Source organism: Salmo salar, chromosome 17 (assembly GCF_965601325.2).
Source record: "Salmo salar chromosome 17, fSalSal1, whole genome shotgun sequence".
Lineage (NCBI taxonomy): Eukaryota > Metazoa > Chordata > Actinopteri > Salmoniformes > Salmonidae > Salmo > Salmo salar.
Genome location: NC_138307.1, coordinates 85,162,062 through 85,180,552, shown reverse-complemented (window position 1 = coordinate 85,180,552; position 18,491 = coordinate 85,162,062). Strand labels below are relative to the sequence as shown.

The window sequence follows — 18,491 nt, the reverse complement described above, 5'->3', positions numbered from 1 at the left end:
GTTCATCATCGTTCAGGAGTATACAGTTAACGGATAAGGGTTCATCATCGTTCAAGACTATACGGTTAACGGATAAGGGTTCACCATCGTTCAGGAGTATACGGTTAACGGATAAGGGTTCATCATCGTTCAGGACTATACGGTTAACGGATAAGGGTTCATCATCGTTCAGGAGTATACGGTTAACGGATAAGGGTTCATCATCGTTCAGGACTATACGGTTAACGGATAAGGGTTCATCATCAGGAGTATACGGTTAACTTCTCTAGGGTAGGGGGCAGTATTTTGACGTGCGGATGAAAGGCGCGCCCAAATTAAACTGCCTGCTACTCAGGCTCAGAAGGTAGGATATGCATATTATTAGTAGATTTGGATAGAAAAAACGCAGAAGTTTCTAAAACTGTTTGACTGATGTCTGTGAGTATAACAGAACTCATATGGCAGGCAAAAACCTGAGAAAAATCCAACCAGGAAGTGGGAAATCTGAGGGTTGTAGTTTTTTCAAGTGATTGCCTATTGCCTACACAGTGACTTAGGGTTCATTTTGCACTTCCTAAGGCTTCCACTAGATGTCAACAGTCTTTAGAACATTGTTTCAGGCCTTTACTGTGAATATTGAGCGAACGAGAGGGCCTGGAGTCAGATGAGTGAGGAAATGACATGAGCTCAGAGGCGTGCGCTCACGTGAGAGTGAGCTGTGTTCCTTTTCTTTTCTGAAGACATTGGAATTGTCCTGTTGGAATATTACTGAAGATTTATGTTAAAAACATCCTAAAGATTGATGCTATACATCGTTTGACATATTTCTACGAACGTAAATAGACTTTTGACTTTTCGTCGTGACATTTTTGCGCGCTTCCTGCATTTGGAGTAGTGGACTGAACGCGCAAACAAAAAGGAGGTATTTGGACATAAATTATGGACTTTATCGAACAAAAACATTTATTGTGGACCTGGGATTCCTGGGAGTGCATTCTGATGAAGATCCTCAAAGGTAAGTGAATATTTATAATATTATTTCTGAGTTTTATTGACTCCACAAAATGGGGGTTTTGGTTTCGTCTCTGAGCGCTGTACTCAGATTATTGCAGTGTGCTTTCGCTGTAAAGTTTTTTTGAAATCTGACACAGCGGTTGCATTCAGGAGAGGTGTATCTATAATTCTTTGAATAACAGTTTAATATTTTATCAACGTTTATGATGAGTATTTCTGTAAATTGATGTGCTCATTCACCGGAAGTTTTGGGAGGCAAAACATTTCTGAACATTACACGCCAATGTAAAATGTTTTTTTATTTTTTATTTAAATATGAACTTTATCGAGCAAAACATACATGTATTGTGTAACATGAAGTCCCATGAGTGCCATCTGATGAAGATCAAAGGTTAGTGATTCATTTTTTCTGATTTTTGTGACGCCTCTCCTTGCTTGGAAAATGGCTGTGTGGTTTTTCTTGTCAAGGTCATGTGCTAACATAATCTAATGCTATGCTTTCGCGGTAAAGCCTTTTTGAAATCGGACAATGTGGTTGGATTAACGAGAATCTTATCTTTAAAATGGGATATAATAGTTGTATGTTTGAGAAATTTGAATTATGAGATTTTTGTTGTTTTGAATTTGGCGGCCTGCTATTTCACTGGCTGTTGAATGGTGTGTCCCGCAGGTGGGACGGTCACGTCCCACATACCCAAGAGAGGTTAACGGCTAAGGGTTCATCATCGCTCACATATTCTCCTACCAGGTTTCACTGCTCCTCTATTGGCCCCCCAAGGAGGCTGAGAGACATTTGTTCAAGTGTGTTAAAACTATCATCTTATTTCCTTACACTAGGTTTATCTTACACTCATAGTAGGTTTCAGTCCTTACTTCTATTACCATCCTAAGAAGGCTGAAAGACTTCTACATGCCTTCTATCATGTTACAATACAATAACCCAGTCACACCTGGATCTAAGACACCCACCTCTGAATGACCACATTATCACACACACACACACACACACACACACACACACACACACACACACACACACACACACACACACACACACACACACACACACACATATATATACTGCACATACTGCACATTCTGTATGAACCCACCTCTCAGCTGGTCCCTCAGTCAGCTTCATCCTCTTGGAGGCGCTGCCCTCTGCTTCTGCTGGAGCAGTGGAGGTGGAGGGGGTCTGGGGTGGAGGGGGGGCCATCCTCTTCCTCCCGGGGGTGGTAGTGGGTGGTGTGGAGGGGGTAGTTTGGTTCTTCTGGTCCTCTACAAAGCAGCGTAGAGGTCTCCTGACCAGATCATCTCTCTGATGGACCACTGTGTTCCTGGACTTCAACTGACTGGAGAGACCACAGACAACACATTACAACAACTGACTGGAGAGACCACAGACAACACATTACAACAACTGACTGGAGAGACCACAGACAACACATTACAACAACTGACTGGAGACCACAGACAACACATTACAACAACTGACTGGAGAGACCACAGACAACACATTACAACAACTGACTGGAGAGACTACAGACAACACATTACAACAACTGACTGGAGACCACAGACAACACATTACAACAACTGACTGGAGACCACAGACAACACATTACAACAACTGACTGGAGACCACAGACAACACATTACAACAACTGACTGGAGACTACAGACAACACATTACAACAACTGACTGGAGACCACAGACAACACATTACAACAACTGACTGGAGACCACAGACAACACATTACAACAACTGACTGGAGACCACAGACAACACATTACAACAACTGACTGGAGACCACAGACAACACATTACAACAACTGACTGGAGAGACCACAGACAACACATTACAACAACTGACTGGAGAGACCACAGACAACACATTACAACAACTGACTGGAGACCACAGACAACACATTACAACAACTGACTGGAGAGACCACAGACAACACATTACAACAACTGACTGGAGACTACAGACAACACATTACAACAACTGACTGGAGACCACAGACAACACATTACAACAACTGACTGGGGATTATTATGGGGTATTTTGTGTAGATAGATGGAAAATATGAATTTAATCCTTTTGAGAATAAGGACGTAACGTAAAAAACTGTGTAAGGGAAGGGGTCTGTATACTTTATGAATGCACTGTATCTATATAGTAGGTTATCATTGATATCATCATAGTCACAATAGGGCTGACATTCTCTCTTTCAATGAGCTTTCTGTTTTCATTGGGTTATTTTACCCAACAATCTGTAGGCCTAAATATAGAAAAACAAAAAAACAACTCAGCATCCCTACCCAGCCAGGTAAGAGTGACCCACCAGGTGTTTAACATCCCTACCCAGCCAGGTAAGAGTGACCCACCAGGTGTTTAACATCCCTACCCAGCCAGGTAAGAGTGACCCACCAGGTGTTTAACATCCCTACCCAGCCAGGTAAGAGTGACCCACCAGGTGTTTAACATCCCTACCCAGCCAGGTAAGAGTGACCCACCAGGTGTTTAACATCCCTACCCAGCCAGGTAAGAGTGACCCACCAGGTGTTTAACATCCCTACCCAGCCAGGTAAGAGTGACCCACCAGGTGTTTAACATCCCTACCCAGCCAGGTAAGAGTGACCCACCAGGTGTTTAACATCCCTACCCAGCCAGGTAAGAGTGACCCACCAGGTGTTTAACATCCCTACCCAGCCAGGTAAGAGTGACCCACCAGGTGTTTAACATCCCTACCCAGCCAGGTAAGAGTGACCCACCAGGTGTTTAACATCCCTACCGAGCCAGGTAAGAGTGACCCACCAGGTGTTTAACATCCCTGCCCAGCCAGGTAAGAGTGACCCACCAGGTGTTTAACATCCCTGCCCAGCCAAGTAAGAGTGACCCACCAGGTGTTTAACATCCCTACCCAGCCAGGTAAGAGTGACCCACCAGGTGTTTAACATCCCTACCCAGCCAGGTAAGAGTGACCCACCAGGTGTTTAACATCCCTACCCAGCCAGGTAAGAGTGACAAACCAGGTGTTTAACATCCCTACCCAGCCAGGTAAGAGTGACCCACCAGGTGTTTAACATCCCTGTCCAGCCAGGTAAGAGTGACCCACCAGGTGTTTAACATCCCTACCCAGCCAGGTAACAGTGACCCACCAGGTGTTTAACATCCCTACCCAGCCAGGTAAGAGTGACCCACCAGGTGTTTAACATCCCTGCCCAGCCAGGTAAGAGTGACCCACCAGGTGTTTAACATCCCTGCCCAGCCAGGTAAGAGTGACCCACCAGGTGTTTAACATCCCTACCCAGCCAGGTAAGAGTGACCCACCAGGTGTTTAACATCCCTACCCAGCCAGGTAAGAGTGACCCACCAGGTGTTTAACATCCCTACCCAGCCAGGTAAGTGTGACCCACCAGGTGTTTAACATCCCTACCCAGCCAGGTAAGAGTGACCCACCAGGTGTTTAACATCCCTACCCAGCCAGGTAAGAGTGACCCACCAGGTGTTTAACATCCCTACCCAGCCAGGTAAGAGTGACCCACCAGGTGTTTAACATCCCCAGTGGCTCTGGCAAATGTATTGCTTTTATCATAAAGTTTACTATTGAGTCTAGATGTTCAGTTTAGCCTCGCGCCACTAGTTTACAAAAGACAGATTCCTTTTAATAAGGAACATATTCTCTGCTGCTGGCCTGCTCTCCAGACACCATCAGACTGAAGACACAGACTCTGACCAAACTCATGTTTTTAACAACCAATTCAAAAGGCACTGAGCCCTAAGAAGGTATTGTTCATTTCATTTGTATTTCATTCTAAATAAAGTCACAGACTATAACTTAAAAGACTATAATGATTTAATACAACAAAATTGTTATTTTTAAATGCTGAGCGCTTAATGTTCCTGCCAGCCTTGTGTATGGCACTAATTCATTTTGGTTCCTTCTTATGCTCCCCGCCGGGCTCCCTGCCTGGCTCCCCGCCTGGCACCCCGCCTGGCTCCCCGGCCTGGCTCCCCGCCTGGCTCCCTGCCTGGCTCCCCGCCTGGCTCCCTGCCTGGCTCCCCGCCTGGCACCCCGCCTGGCTCCCCGGCCTGGCTCCCCGCCTGGCTCCCCGGCCTGGCTCCCCGCCTGGCTCCCCGGCCTGGCTCCTGACTTAGTGTTTATATGCTGTTTAATATGACATGTAACCTATTTCAAATGATGAGCGCTTCCTACAGTCACCTTTTCCTGTTTATTAAAATACTTTTCATTCAAATCACAGAGAGAGAGAGAGAGGTAGAGAGAGAGAGAGAGAGAGGTAGAGAGAGAGAGAGAGAGAGAGGTAGAGAGAGAGAGAGGGCGATAGAGAGAGAGAGAGATAGAGAGGGAGAGAGAGGTAGAGAGAGAGAGAGGGCGATAGAGAGAGAGAGATAGAGAGGGAGAGAGAGAGAGAGAGATAGAGAGAGAGGAAGAGAGAGAGAGAGAGATGGGGTGTCTGTGTTAACGTACCCTACAGCAGAGCTCAGGCTGTAATACCAGTCGTTGATATCTTCCTGGTCGCTGGACATCAGCAGCAGCTTGGCTTTAGGGAAGGTCAACTAGAAGAGAGAAAGACAGGGATGAGTAGGAGAGAAACATGGAGGAGAGAGAGAGGAGAGAGCGATGGTGGTTAGGGACATAAAGAGATAAGTGAGACTGAGGGAGAGGAGGAGGGATGGAGGGAGGGTTAGGGACATAAAGAGAGAAGTGAGACTGAGGGAGAGGGCGAGGGAGGGAGAAGAGGAGGGAGAGGGATTAGGGACATACAGAGAGAAGTAAGACTGAGGAAGAGGATAAGGGAGGGAAAAGGAGAGAGGAGGAGGGAGGGAGAGAAGGAGGGAGGGAGAGGGGAGAGAGAGGGGTGTTAGGGACATAGAGAGAAAAGTGAGACTGAGGGAGAGGGGAGAGAGGAGGAGGGAGGGAGAGTGTCTGTTCCTCTCAGCCGGTCTGTCAAGAAATGGCTGGGGTTCTTCCAGCTTCCTCTACAGCCTTTCTCAATCAATGACTAGAAGTCTAGATATTGTTCACATTTGTATCCTTGTATTAGGATATCGTATTACAGTAAGGTTCCTAACGGCTCCTTTATTGAAAGAGCTGCTGCAATGACCCAGCCTGAACACTAGAGGGCAGGGCAGACCCAGAGAGAAACCACCAACACCTCAGACAGTAACATATTACTGTGAGAGTCATCTGTTAGTTCTACACCTCTGACTACATGGATGTCCTCTCTGTATATGACGGTAGAGGAGACAGATGGATGTCCTCTCTGTATATGAGGCTAGAGGAGACAGATGGATGTCCTCTCTGTATATGAGGCTAGAGGAGACAGATGGAGGTCCTCTCTGTATATGAGGCTAGAGGAGACAGATGGAGGTCCTCTCTGTATATGAGGCTAGAGGAGACAGATGGATGTCCTCTCTGTATATGAGGCTAGAGGAGACAGATGGATGTCCTCTCTGTATATGAGGCTAGAGGAGACAGATGGATGTCCTCTCTGTATATGAGGCTAGAGGAGACAGATGGATGTCCTCTCTGTATATGAGGCTAGAGGAGACAGATGGATGTCCTCTCTGTATATGAGGCTAGAGGAGACAGATGGATGTCCTCTCTGTATATGAGGCTAGAGGAGACAGATGGATGTCCTCTCTGTATATGAGGCTAGAGGAGACAGATGGATGTCCTCTCTGTATATGAGGCTAGAGGAGACAGATGGATGTCCTCTCTGTATATGAGGCTAGAGGAGACAGATGGATGTCCTCTCTGTATATGAGGCTAGAGGAGACAGATGGATGTCCTCTCTGTATATGAGGATAGGGGAGACAGATGGATGTCCTCTCTGTATATGAGGCTAGAGGAGACAGATGGATGTTCTCTCTGTATATGAGGGTAGAGGAGACAGATGGATGTCCTCTCTGTATATGAGGGTACGGTAGAGGAGACAGATGGATGTCCTCTCTGTATATGAGGCTAGAGGAGGCAGATGGATGTCCTCTCTGTATATGAGGCTAGAGGAGACAGATGGATGTCCTCTCTGTATATGAGGCTAGAGGAGACAGATGGATGTTCTCTCTGTATATGAGGGTAGAGGAGACAGATGGATGTCCTCTCTGTATATGAGGGTACGGTAGAGGAGACAGATGGATGTCCTCTCTGTATATGAGGCTAGAGGAGACAGATGGATGTCCTCTCTGTATATGAGGGTAGAGGAGACAGATGGATGTCCTCTCTGTATATGAGGGTACGGTAGAGGAGACAGATGGATGTCCTCTCTGTATATGAGGGTACGGTAGAGGAGACAGATGGATGTCCTCTCTGTATATGAGGCTAGAGGAGGCAGATGGATGTCCTCTCTGTATATGAGGCTAGAGGAGACAGATGGATGTCCTCTCTGTATATGAGGCTGGAGGAGACAGATGGATGTTCTCTCTGTATATGAGGGTAGAGGAGACAGATGGATGTCCTCTCTGTATATGAGGCTAGAGGAGACAGATGGATGTCCTCTCTGTATATGAGGGTAGAGGAGACAGATGGATGTCCTCTCTGTATATGAGGCTAGAGGAGACAGATGGATGTCCTCTCTGTATATGAGGCTAGAGGAGACAGATGGATGTCCTCTCTGTATATGAGGCTAGAGGAGACAGATGGATGTCCTCTCTGTATATGAGGCTAGAGGAGACAGATGGATGTCCTCTCTGTATATGAGGCTAGAGGAGACAGATGGATGGTATTACAGTGAAATGCTGAATACAACAGGTATTACAGTGAAATGCTGAATACAACAGGTATTACAGTGAAATGCTGAATACAACAGGTATTACAGTGAAATGCCGAATACAACAGGTATTACAGTGAAATGCCGAATACAACAAGTATTACAGTGAAATGCTGAATACAACAGGTATTACAGTAAAATGCTGAATACAACAGGTATTACAGTGAAATGCCGAATACAACAAGTATTACAGTGAAATGCTGAATACAACAGGTATTACAGTAAAATGCTTACTTACCAGCCCTTAACCAACAATGCAGTTTAAAAAATACAAAAACGAATAAGAAATAAAAGTAACAAGTAATTCAAGAGCAGCAGTAAAATAACAGTAGCGAGACTATTTACAGGGGGGTACCTGTACAGAGTCAATGTGGAGGCTATATACAGGGGGTACCGGTACAGAGTCAATGTGGAGGCTATATACAGGGGGTACCTGTACAGAGTCAATGTGGAGGCTATATACAGGGGGTACCGGTACAGAGTCAATGTGGAGGCTATATACAGGGTATTACGGTACAGAGTCAATGTGGAGGCTATATACAGGAGGTACCGGTACAGAGTCAATGTGGAGGCTATATACAGGGGGTACCTGTACAGAGTCAATGTGGAGGCTATATACAGGGGGTACCGGTACAGAGTCAATGTGGAGGCTATATACAGGGGGTACCGGTACAGAGTCAATGTGGAGGCTATATACAGGGGGTACCTGTAAAGAGTCAATGTGGAGGCTATATACAGGGGGTACCTGTACAGAGTCAATGTGGAGGCTATATACAGGGGGTACCGGTACAGAGTCAATGTGGAGGCTATATACAGGAGGTACCGGTACAGAGTCAATGTGGAGGCTATATACAGGGTATTACGGTACAGAGTCAATGTGGAGGCTATATACAGGGGGTACCTGTAAAGAGTCAATGTGGAGGCTATATACAGGGGGTACCTGTACAGAGTCAATGTGGAGGCTATATACAGGGGGTACCGGTACAGAGTCAATGTGGAGGCTATATACAGGAGGTACCGGTACAGAGTCAATGTGGAGGCTATATACAGGGGGTACCGGTACAGAGTCAATGTGGAGGCTATATACAGGAGGTACCGGTACAGAGTCAATGTGGAGGCTATATACAGGGGGTACCGGTACAGAGTCAATGTGGAGGCTATATACAGGGGGTACCTGTACAGAGTCAATGTGGAGGCTATATACAGGGGGTACCGGTACAGAGTCAATGTGGAGGCTATATACAGGAGGTACCGGTACAGAGTCAATGTGGAGGCTATATACAGGGGGTACCGGTACAGAGTCAATGTGGAGGCTATATACAGGAGGTACCGGTACAGAGTCAATGTGGAGGCTATATACAGGGTATTACGGTACAGAGTCAATGTGGAGGCTATATACAGGGGGTACCTGTAAAGAGTCAATGTGGAGGCTATATACAGGGGGTACCTGTACAGAGTCAATGTGGAGGCTATATACAGGGGGTACCGGTACAGAGTCAATGTGGAGGCTATATACAGGAGGTACCGGTACAGAGTCAATGTGGAGGCTATATACAGGGGGTACCGGTACAGAGTCAATGTGGAGGCTATATACAGGAGGTACCGGTACAGAGTCAATGTGGAGGCTATATACAGGGGGTACCGGTACAGAGTCAATGTGGAGGCTATATTCAGGGGGTACCAGTACAGAGTCAATGTGGAGGCTATATACAGGAGGTACCAGTACAGAGTCAATGTGGAGGCTATATACAGGAGGTACCGGTACAGAGTCAATGTGGAGGCTATATACAGGGGGTACCGGTACAGAGTCAATGTGGAGGCTATATACAGGAGGTACCGGTACAGAGTCAATGTGGAGGCTATATACAGGGGGTACCGGTACAGAGTCAATGTGGAGGCTATATACAGGAGGTGCCGGTACAGAGTCAATGTGGAGGCTATATACAGGGGGTACCGGTACAGAGTCAATGTGGAGGCTATATACAGGTGGTACCGGTACAGAGTCAATGTGGCGCCTATATACAGGGGGTACCGGTACAGAGTCAATGTGCGGGGGCACCGGTTAGTTGAGGTAATATGTACATGTAAGTAGAGTTATTAAAGTGACTATTATTAGATAATAACAGAGAATAGCAGCGGCGTAAAGAGGGGGGGGGGGCAATGCAAATGGTCTGGGTAGTCACTTGATTAGATGTTCAGGAGTCTTATGGCCTGGAGGTAGAAGCTTCTCGGATCTAGAATTGGTGCTCCGGTACCGCTTGCCGTGGAGTAGCAGAGAGAACAGTCTATGACAAGGGTGGCTGGAGTCTGACAATTTTTAGGGCCTTCCTCTGACACCGCCTGGTATAGAGGTCCTGGATGGCAGGAAGCTTGGCCCCAGTGATCTACTGGGCTGTTCGCACTACCCTCTATAGTGCCTTGCGGTCAGAGGCCGAGCAGTTGCCATACCAGGCAGTGATGCAACCAGTCAGGATGCTCTCGATGGTGCAGCTGTGGAACCTTTTGAGGATCTGAGGACCCATGTGAAATCTTTTCAGTCTCCTGAGATGGAAAAGGTTTTGTCGTGCCCTCTTCACGACTGTCTTAGTGTGTTTGGACCATGTTAGTTTGTTGGTGATGTGGACACCAAGGAACTTGAAGCTCTCAACCTGCTCCACTGCAGCCCCGTCGATGAGAATGAGGGCGTGCTCAGTCCTCCTTTTCCTGTAGTCCACAATCATCTCCTTTTCATTCCCCATTAGTTTTCTGCCTTCCGTATTTTCCCAGGATAAATTACCAGTCATTATCACCCTGAATCAACAGGTCATTATCACCCTGAATCAACAACAGTCATTATCACCCTGAATCAACAACAGCCATTATCACCCTGAATCAACACCAGTCATTATCACCCTGAATCAACAACAGCCATTATCACCCTGAATCAACAACAGTCATTATCACCCTGAATCAACAACAGTCATTATCACCCTGAATCAACACCAGTCATTATCACCCTGAATCAACAGGTCATCATCACCCTGAATCAACACCAGTCATTATCACCCTGAATCAACAACAGTCATTATCACCCTGAATCAACAACAGTCATTATCACCCTGAATCAACAGGTCATCATCACCCTGAATCAACAGCCATTATCATTGGACTCAACAATGGTCATTATCATTATTTTCCACCAGACAGACCAGCTGAGTCTATCCAGGCCCAGAACAGGTGTATTTTACACCAGACAGACCAATGACAGCTCAGCTGAATCTACCCAGGCCCAGAACAGGGGTATTTTCCACCAAACAGACCAATGACAGCTGAGTCTATCCAGGCCCAGAACAGGGGTATTTTCCACCAGACAGACAGGACCCCATTAGAGAGTATCAGCATTAGACTGTCAACATATTAAATGACCTTTACCATTTACCTGCAGGCTCAGACAGTGTCCTGAATGACACTCTATTCCCTTTATAGTGCACCTCTGAAAAGGGGCCTGGTCAAAAGTAGTGCACTATATTGACAAAAGGGTCCCAATTGAGACAGAATGCAGTCCACAGAACAGAAAACTACCCGGGTCAGAGATGACAAGGCCCCCGGGTGTTTACGTGTGGGAGTGAGAGAGAGAGAGAGTTTACATGGTGTCTCTAAGGAGAGAGAGAGAGAGAGGTCTATAGACCTGGTATTAGATAGTGATAGTTTACATGGTGTCTCTAAGGAGAGAGAGAGGTCTATAGACCTGGTATTAGATAGTGATAGTTTACATGGTGTCTCTAAGGAGAGAGAGAGAGAGGTCTATAGACCTGGTATTAGATAGTGATAGTTTACATGGTGTCTCTAAGGAGAGAGAGAGAGAGGTCTATAGACCTGGTATTAGATAGTGATAGTTTACATGGTGTCTCTAAGGAGAGAGAGAGGTCTATAGACCTGGTATTAGATAGTGATAGTTTACATGGTGTCTCTAAGGAGAGAGAGAGAGAGGTCTATAGACCTGGTATTAGATAGTGATAGTTTACATGGTGTCTCTAAGGAGAGAGAGAGGTCTATAGACCTGGTATTAGATAGTGATAGTTTACATGGTGTCTCTAAGGAGAGAGAGAGAGAGGTCTATAGACCTGGTATTAGATAGTGATAGTTTACATGGTGTCTCTAAGGAGAGAGAGAGAGAGAGGTCTATAGACCTGGTATTAGATAGTGACAGTTTACATGGTGTCTCTAAGGAGAGAGAGAGGTCTATAGACCTGGTATTAGATAGTGATAGTTTACATGGTGTCTCTAAGGAGAGAGAGAGGTCTATAGACCTGGTATTAGATAGTGATAGTTTACATGGTGTCTCTAAGGAGAGAGAGAGAGGTCTATAGACCTGGTATTAGATAGTGATAGTTTACATGGTGTCTCTAAGGAGAGAGAGAGAGAGAGAGGTCTATAGACCTGGTATTAGATAGTGACAGTTTACATGGTGTCTCTAAGGAGAGAGAGAGGTCTATAGACCTGGTATTAGATAGTGATAGTTTACATGGTGTCTCTAAGGAGAGAGAGAGGTCTATAGACCTGGTATTAGATAGTGATAATATTGTCCTGAAGAAAGATAATGACTGTTTAGAAGGAGGGGGTGTGTGTGTGTGTGTGTGTGTGTGTGTGTGTGTGTGTGTGTGTGTGTGTGTGTGTGTGTGTGTGTGTGTGTGTGTGTGTAGTCTCTCACATTATATTTTAAATGGATTAAGATTTCAAATGTACCATCGTCAAAAGTATTATCTAATTACAGAGTTCAGTGAACGGGTTTTTACCACTTTCCCTCTCTCTCTCCCCCCTCCTCCACTCCCTCCCTCCCTCTCCTCCACGCTCTCCTCCTCTCCCCCACTCTCTCTCCCCCTCTCCTCCACTCTCCCCCCCCTCCTCCACTCTCTCCCTCCCTCTCCTCCACTCTCTCCCTCCCTCTCCTCCACTCTCTCCCTCCCTCTCCTCCACCCTCTCCCTCCCTCTCCTCCCTCCATCCCTCTCCTCCACTTTCCCTCTCTCTCCTCCCTCCCTCGCGCTCCTCCACTTTCCCTCCCTCTCCTCCCTCCCTCCCTCCCGCTCCTCCACTTTCCCTCTCTCTTTCCTCCCTCCCACTCCTCCACTCTCCCTCTCTCTCCTCCCTCCCTCCCCTCCTCTCTCTCTCCTCCCTCCCTCTCCTCCACTTTCACTCTCCCTCTCCTCCACTCTCTCCCTCCCTCTCCTCCACTCTCTCCCTCCCTCTCCTCCACTTTCCCTCCCTCTCCTCCACTTTCCCTCCCTCTCCTCCCTCCATCCCTCTCCTCCACTTTCCCTCTCCTCTCCTCCCTCCCTCGCGCTCCTCCACTTTCCCTCCCTCTCCTCCCTCCCTCCCTCCCTCCCGCTCCTCCACTTTCCCTCTCTCTTTCCTCCCTCCCACTCCTCCACTCTCCCTCTCTCTCCTCCCTCCCTCCCCTCCTCTCTCTCTCCTCCCTCCCTCTCCTCCACTTTCACTCTCCCTCTCCTCCACTCTCTCCCTCCCTCTCCTCCACTCTCTCCCTCCCTCTCCTCCACTTTCCCTCCCTCTCCTCCACTTTCCCTCCCTCTCCTCCACTTTCCCTCCCTCTCCTCCACTTTCCCTCCCTCTCCTCCACTTTCCCTCCCTCCCTCTCTCCCTCCTCCCTCTCTCTCCTCCCTCCCTCCCCTCCTCTCTCTCTCTCCTCCCTCCCTCCCTCTCCTCCACTCTTTCCCTCCCTCTCCTCCCTCCCTCTCCTCCACTTTCCCTCTCTCTCCTCCCTCTCTCCCACTCCTCCACTCTCCCTCTCTCCTCCACTCTCTCCCTCTCCTCCACTCTCCCTCTCTCCCTCTCCCCTCCACTTTCCCTCCCTCTCCTCTACTTTCCCTGCCTCTCCTCCCTCCCTCCTGCTCCTCCACTTTCCCTCTCTCTCTCCTCCCTCCCACTCAACCACTCTCCCTCTCTCCCCCTCCACTCTCTCTCTCCTCCCTCTCTCTCCTCCACTTTCACTCTCCCTCTCTCCTCCCTCCCTCTCCTCCACTCTCTCCCTCCCTCTCCTCCACTTTCCCTCCCTCTCCTCCCTCCCTCCCTCTCCTCCCTCCCTCCCTCTCCTCCCTCCCTCCCACTCCTCCACTTTCCCTCTCTCTCCTCCCTCTCTCCCACTCCTCCACTCTCCCTCTCTCCTCCCTCCCTCTCCTCCACTCTCTCCCTGCAACGGATGATATTAGGCTCCTCCCCGACCTGCCACTTGAGACCCAAAGTCTGAGCGTTGATTTATGCACAAATAGATTCCACTTCTATTGCCGTGTGGCAATTAGGGATTTGTCAGGAAATCTGACCCTCTTAGGTAGAAATGACTTTGTATAATAAGAACGTTAAGAGGACGGAGAAACACTTCTCCTCACAGAGCATCATTTAGCTCCATTATTTATACATCACAGGGAATCTGTCACGGACGCAGAATAATACTCAAGTATTGAGGGGATAGTTAGTAAGGGGGAAGGAGAGGCAGACAAGGAGAGGAGAGAGGATGGGAGAGAGCAAGGGAGAGAGCAAGGGAGAGTGAGGAGTGGTCCCCAAACACGAATGAGAAGAAACTAAACGGGAAGAGGTATTTTCATAAAAGCTCTTCCTTCTCCACCGACCCCCCCCCAACCTTTGCATATAGAGATTGCCATGGTATTTACCACTGTCAAATTGAATTTGTGTTTAATTCTTCATGGCGTGGTTGAGGAGGGATTCAGGGACTGCTGACAGACCTGTTTCTAGAGCACCAGGTAGACCGGCCCAAATGCCACCTGATCCACTATTGGTCAAAAGTAGTGCACTACCCCTATAGGTCCTGGTCAAAAGTAGTGCACTACATAGGGAATAGGGTGCCATTTGGGACGCAGACGTAGAGTAGGGGCCCGGCCAGGCCCAGGATCAATAATGTGTCCTTATGAGAAATTACCCATAATGCTATTGAGTGTACAGCGTTCAGGCCTCCGCGGGATAACAAGCTAATGAAATGCCATTTGTGTCGTTAGACAACGCTGAGTGGTTAGTGGGCCGGCAGAGGAGAGGGGCGACCGACGTACGGGACGGCTGGAGGAACGACAGGGGAGACAGAAAACGACTTGAGGAAGATATATTTACTGGAGATAGAGATGGAGGAGAAGAAGAGATGGATCTAATCTGACGGAGAGAGAGGAGCACTTCTCCCACCGTCCTGTCCATCTGTCTCTCACCAGAGACAAGAAGCCCACCATCACATCACATCAGACGGTGGACAGACGTTCTAGAGACGTTTCAGTCAGACTGATGAGACAGACGAACCAGGAGAGGAATCTCTATTCAGCACAGGGGTTCTGGTCATTAATACCTACTATACATGGAACAGACATCACCCTCGGTTCTCTGGTCATTAATACCTACTATATATGGAACAGACATCACCCTCGGTTCTCTGGTCATTAATACCTACTATATATGGAACAGACACCACCCTCGGTTCTCTGGTCATTAATACCTACTATATATGGAACAGACACCACCCTCGGTTCTCTGGTCATTAATACCTACTATATATGGAACAGACACCACCCTCGGTTCTCTGGTCATTAGTACTGCACTATATATGGACCAGACACCACCCTCGGTTCTCTGGTCATTAATACCTACTATATATGGAACAGACACCACCCTCGGTTCTCTGGTCATTAGTACCTACTATATATGGACCAGACACCACCCTCGGTTCTCTGGTCATTAATACCTACTATATATGGAACAGACACCACCCTCGGTTCTCTGGTCATTAATACCTACTATATATGGAACAGACACCACCCTCGGTTCTCTGGTCATTAATACCTACTATATATGGAACAGACACCACCCTCGGTTCTCTGGTCATTAATACCTACTATATATGGAACAGACACCACCCTCGGTTCTCTGGTCATTAATACCTGCACTATATATGGAACAGACACCACCCTCGGTTCTCTGGTCATTAATACCTACTATATATGGACCAGACACCACCCTCGGTTCTCTGGTCATTAGTACTGCACTATATATGGAACAGACACCACCCTCGGTTCTCTGGTCATTAGTACTGCACTATATATGGAACAGACACCACCCTCGGTTCTCTGGTCATTATACCACTATATATGGACAGACACCACCTCGGTTCTCTGGTCATTAGTACTGCACTATATATGGAACAGACACCACCCTCGGTTCTCTGGTCATTAGTACTGCACTATATATGGAACAGACACCACCCTCGGTTCTCTGGTCATTAGTACTGCACTATATATGGAACAGACACCACCCTCGGTTCTCTGGTCATTAGTACCTACTATATATGGAACAGACACCACCCTCGGTTCTCTGGTCATTAATACCTACTATATATGGAACAGACACCACCCTCGGTTCTCTGGTCATTAATACCTACTATATATGGAACAGACACCACCCTCGGTTCTCTGGTCATTAATACCTACTATATATGGAACAGACACCACCCTCGGTTCTCTGGTCATTAATACCTACTATATATGGAACAGACACCACCCTCGGTTCTCTGGTCATTAGTACTGCATTATATATGGAACAGACACCACCCTCGGTTCTCTGGTCATTAATACCTACTATATATGGAACAGACACCACCCTCGGTTCTCTGGTCATTAATACCTACTATATATGGAACAGACACCACCCTCGGTTCTCTGGTCATTAATACCTACTATATATGGAACAGACACCACCCTCGGTTCTCTGGTCATTAGTACTGCACTATATATGGAAGAGACACCACCCTCGGTTCTCTGGTCATTAGTACTGCACTATATATGGACCAGACACCACCCTCGGTTCTCTGGTCATTAATACTGCACTATATATGGACCAGACACCACCCTCGGTTCTCTGGTCATTAATACTGCACTATATATGGAACAGACACCACCCTCGGTTCTCTGGTCATTAGTACTGCACTATATATGGCACAGACACCACCCTCGGTTCACTGGTCATTAGTACCGCACTATATATGGAACAGATATCACCCTCAGTCTCCTGGGCCGGGCAGGACGGAGGACAGCTGTCAGGGTGGAACCACAGAGAACATATTGCTCTGGGAGATGAAGGCTGCTCAGAACACAGCTGTCAGGGTGGAACCACAGAGAACATATTGCTCTGGGAGATGAAGGCTGCTTGGAGGGCAGCTTACCATGAAGCCACATTCATATTGACAATGTGGAGAGCATTCAGAAACTAAACACTGTTTATTTTCCCTTTTGTACTTTAACTACAATATGCACATGATGACATTTGTAATGTCTTTATGCTTTTGGAACTTCTGTGAGTGTAATGTTTACTGTCAATTTGTATTGAGAGAGAGAAGTACGGAATGCTATTCATTGACTTACAGCTCAGCGTTCAACACCATGGTGCCCTGCACTGACTGCACGGCCAGGCACGACTCCAACACCATCACTAAGTTTGCTGATGTCAACAGTGGTAGGCCTGATCACCGACAACAATGAGACAGCCTATAGGGAGGAGGTCAGAGACCTGACCGTGTGGTGCAAGGAAAACAACATCTCCCTCAACCTGATTAACACTGAGGAGATGATTGTGGACTACAGGAAAAGGAGGACTGAGCACGCCCCCATTCTCATCGACGGGGCTGTAGTGGAGCAGGTTGAGAGCTTCAAGATCCTTGGTGTCCACATCACCAACAAACTAACCTGGTCCAAACACACCATGACAGCTGTGAAGAGGGCACGACAGAACCTATTCCCCCTGAGGAGACTGAAAAGATTTGGCATGGGTCCTCAGATCCTCAAAAGTTTCTACAGCTGCACCATCGAGAGCATCCTGACCGGTTGCATCACCGCCTGGTATGGCAACTGCTCAGCCTCCGACCACAAGGCGCTACAGAGGGTAGTGCGTACGGCCCAGTACATCACTGGGGCCAAGCTTCCTGCCATCCAGGACCTCTACACCAGGCGGTGTCAGAGGAAGGCCCTAAAAATTGTCAAAGACTCCAGCCACCCTTGTCATAGACTGTTCTCTCCACTACTCCACGGCAAGCGGTACCGGAGCGCCAAGTCTAGGTCCAAGAGGCTTCTAAACATCTTCTACCTCCAGGCCATAAGACTCCAGAACATCTAATCAAATGACTACCCAGACTATTTACATTGCCCTCCCACCCCAACCCTGCTCCTACTCTCTGTTATCATCTATGTATAGCCACTTTAATAATTCTACCTACATGTACATCATTATCTCAATTACCTCGACACCGGTGCCCCCGCACAATGACTCTGTACCGGTACCCCCTGTATATAGTCTCCACATTGACTCTGTACCGATACCCCCTGTATATAGTCTCCACATTGGCTCTGTACCGGTACCACCTGTATATAGCCTCCACATTGACTCTCTACTGGTACCTGTATCTAGCCTCCACATTGACTCTGTACTGGTACCCCCTGTATATAGTCTCCACATTGACTCTGTACCGGTACCCCCTGTATATAGTCTCCACATTGACTCTGTACCGGTACCCCCTGTATATAGCCTCCACATTGACTCTGTACCGGTACCCCCTGTATATAGCCTCCACATTGACTCTGTACCGGTACCCCCTGTATATAGCCTCCACATTGGCTCTGTACCGGTACCACCTGTATATAGCCTCCACATTGACTCTGTAC

The 18,491-nt window shown here is 47.6% G+C and overlaps 1 protein-coding gene across 7 annotated transcripts in view; it reads right to left on the bottom strand.

Annotated features, from left to right (window-relative positions):
• The window catches only part of LOC123728277 (rho guanine nucleotide exchange factor 39-like), a 110,203-nt gene that overhangs the window by 3,854 nt on the left and 87,858 nt on the right, over positions 1 to 18,491 (bottom strand). For all 7 annotated transcript variants that reach the window (XR_014381247.1, XR_014381251.1, XR_014381249.1 and 4 more), the window contains exons 9-10: positions 5,492 to 5,580; positions 2,106 to 2,345 (exon numbers count right to left, since the gene is read on the bottom strand). Coding sequence is in view for 1 of the 7 variants with exons in the window: in XM_082964296.1 (XP_082820422.1) it covers positions 2,106 to 2,345; positions 5,492 to 5,580 (329 nt within the window). In the remaining 6 variants the exon portion in view is untranslated. The remainder of the gene's footprint in view (positions 1 to 2,105; positions 2,346 to 5,491; positions 5,581 to 18,491) is intronic.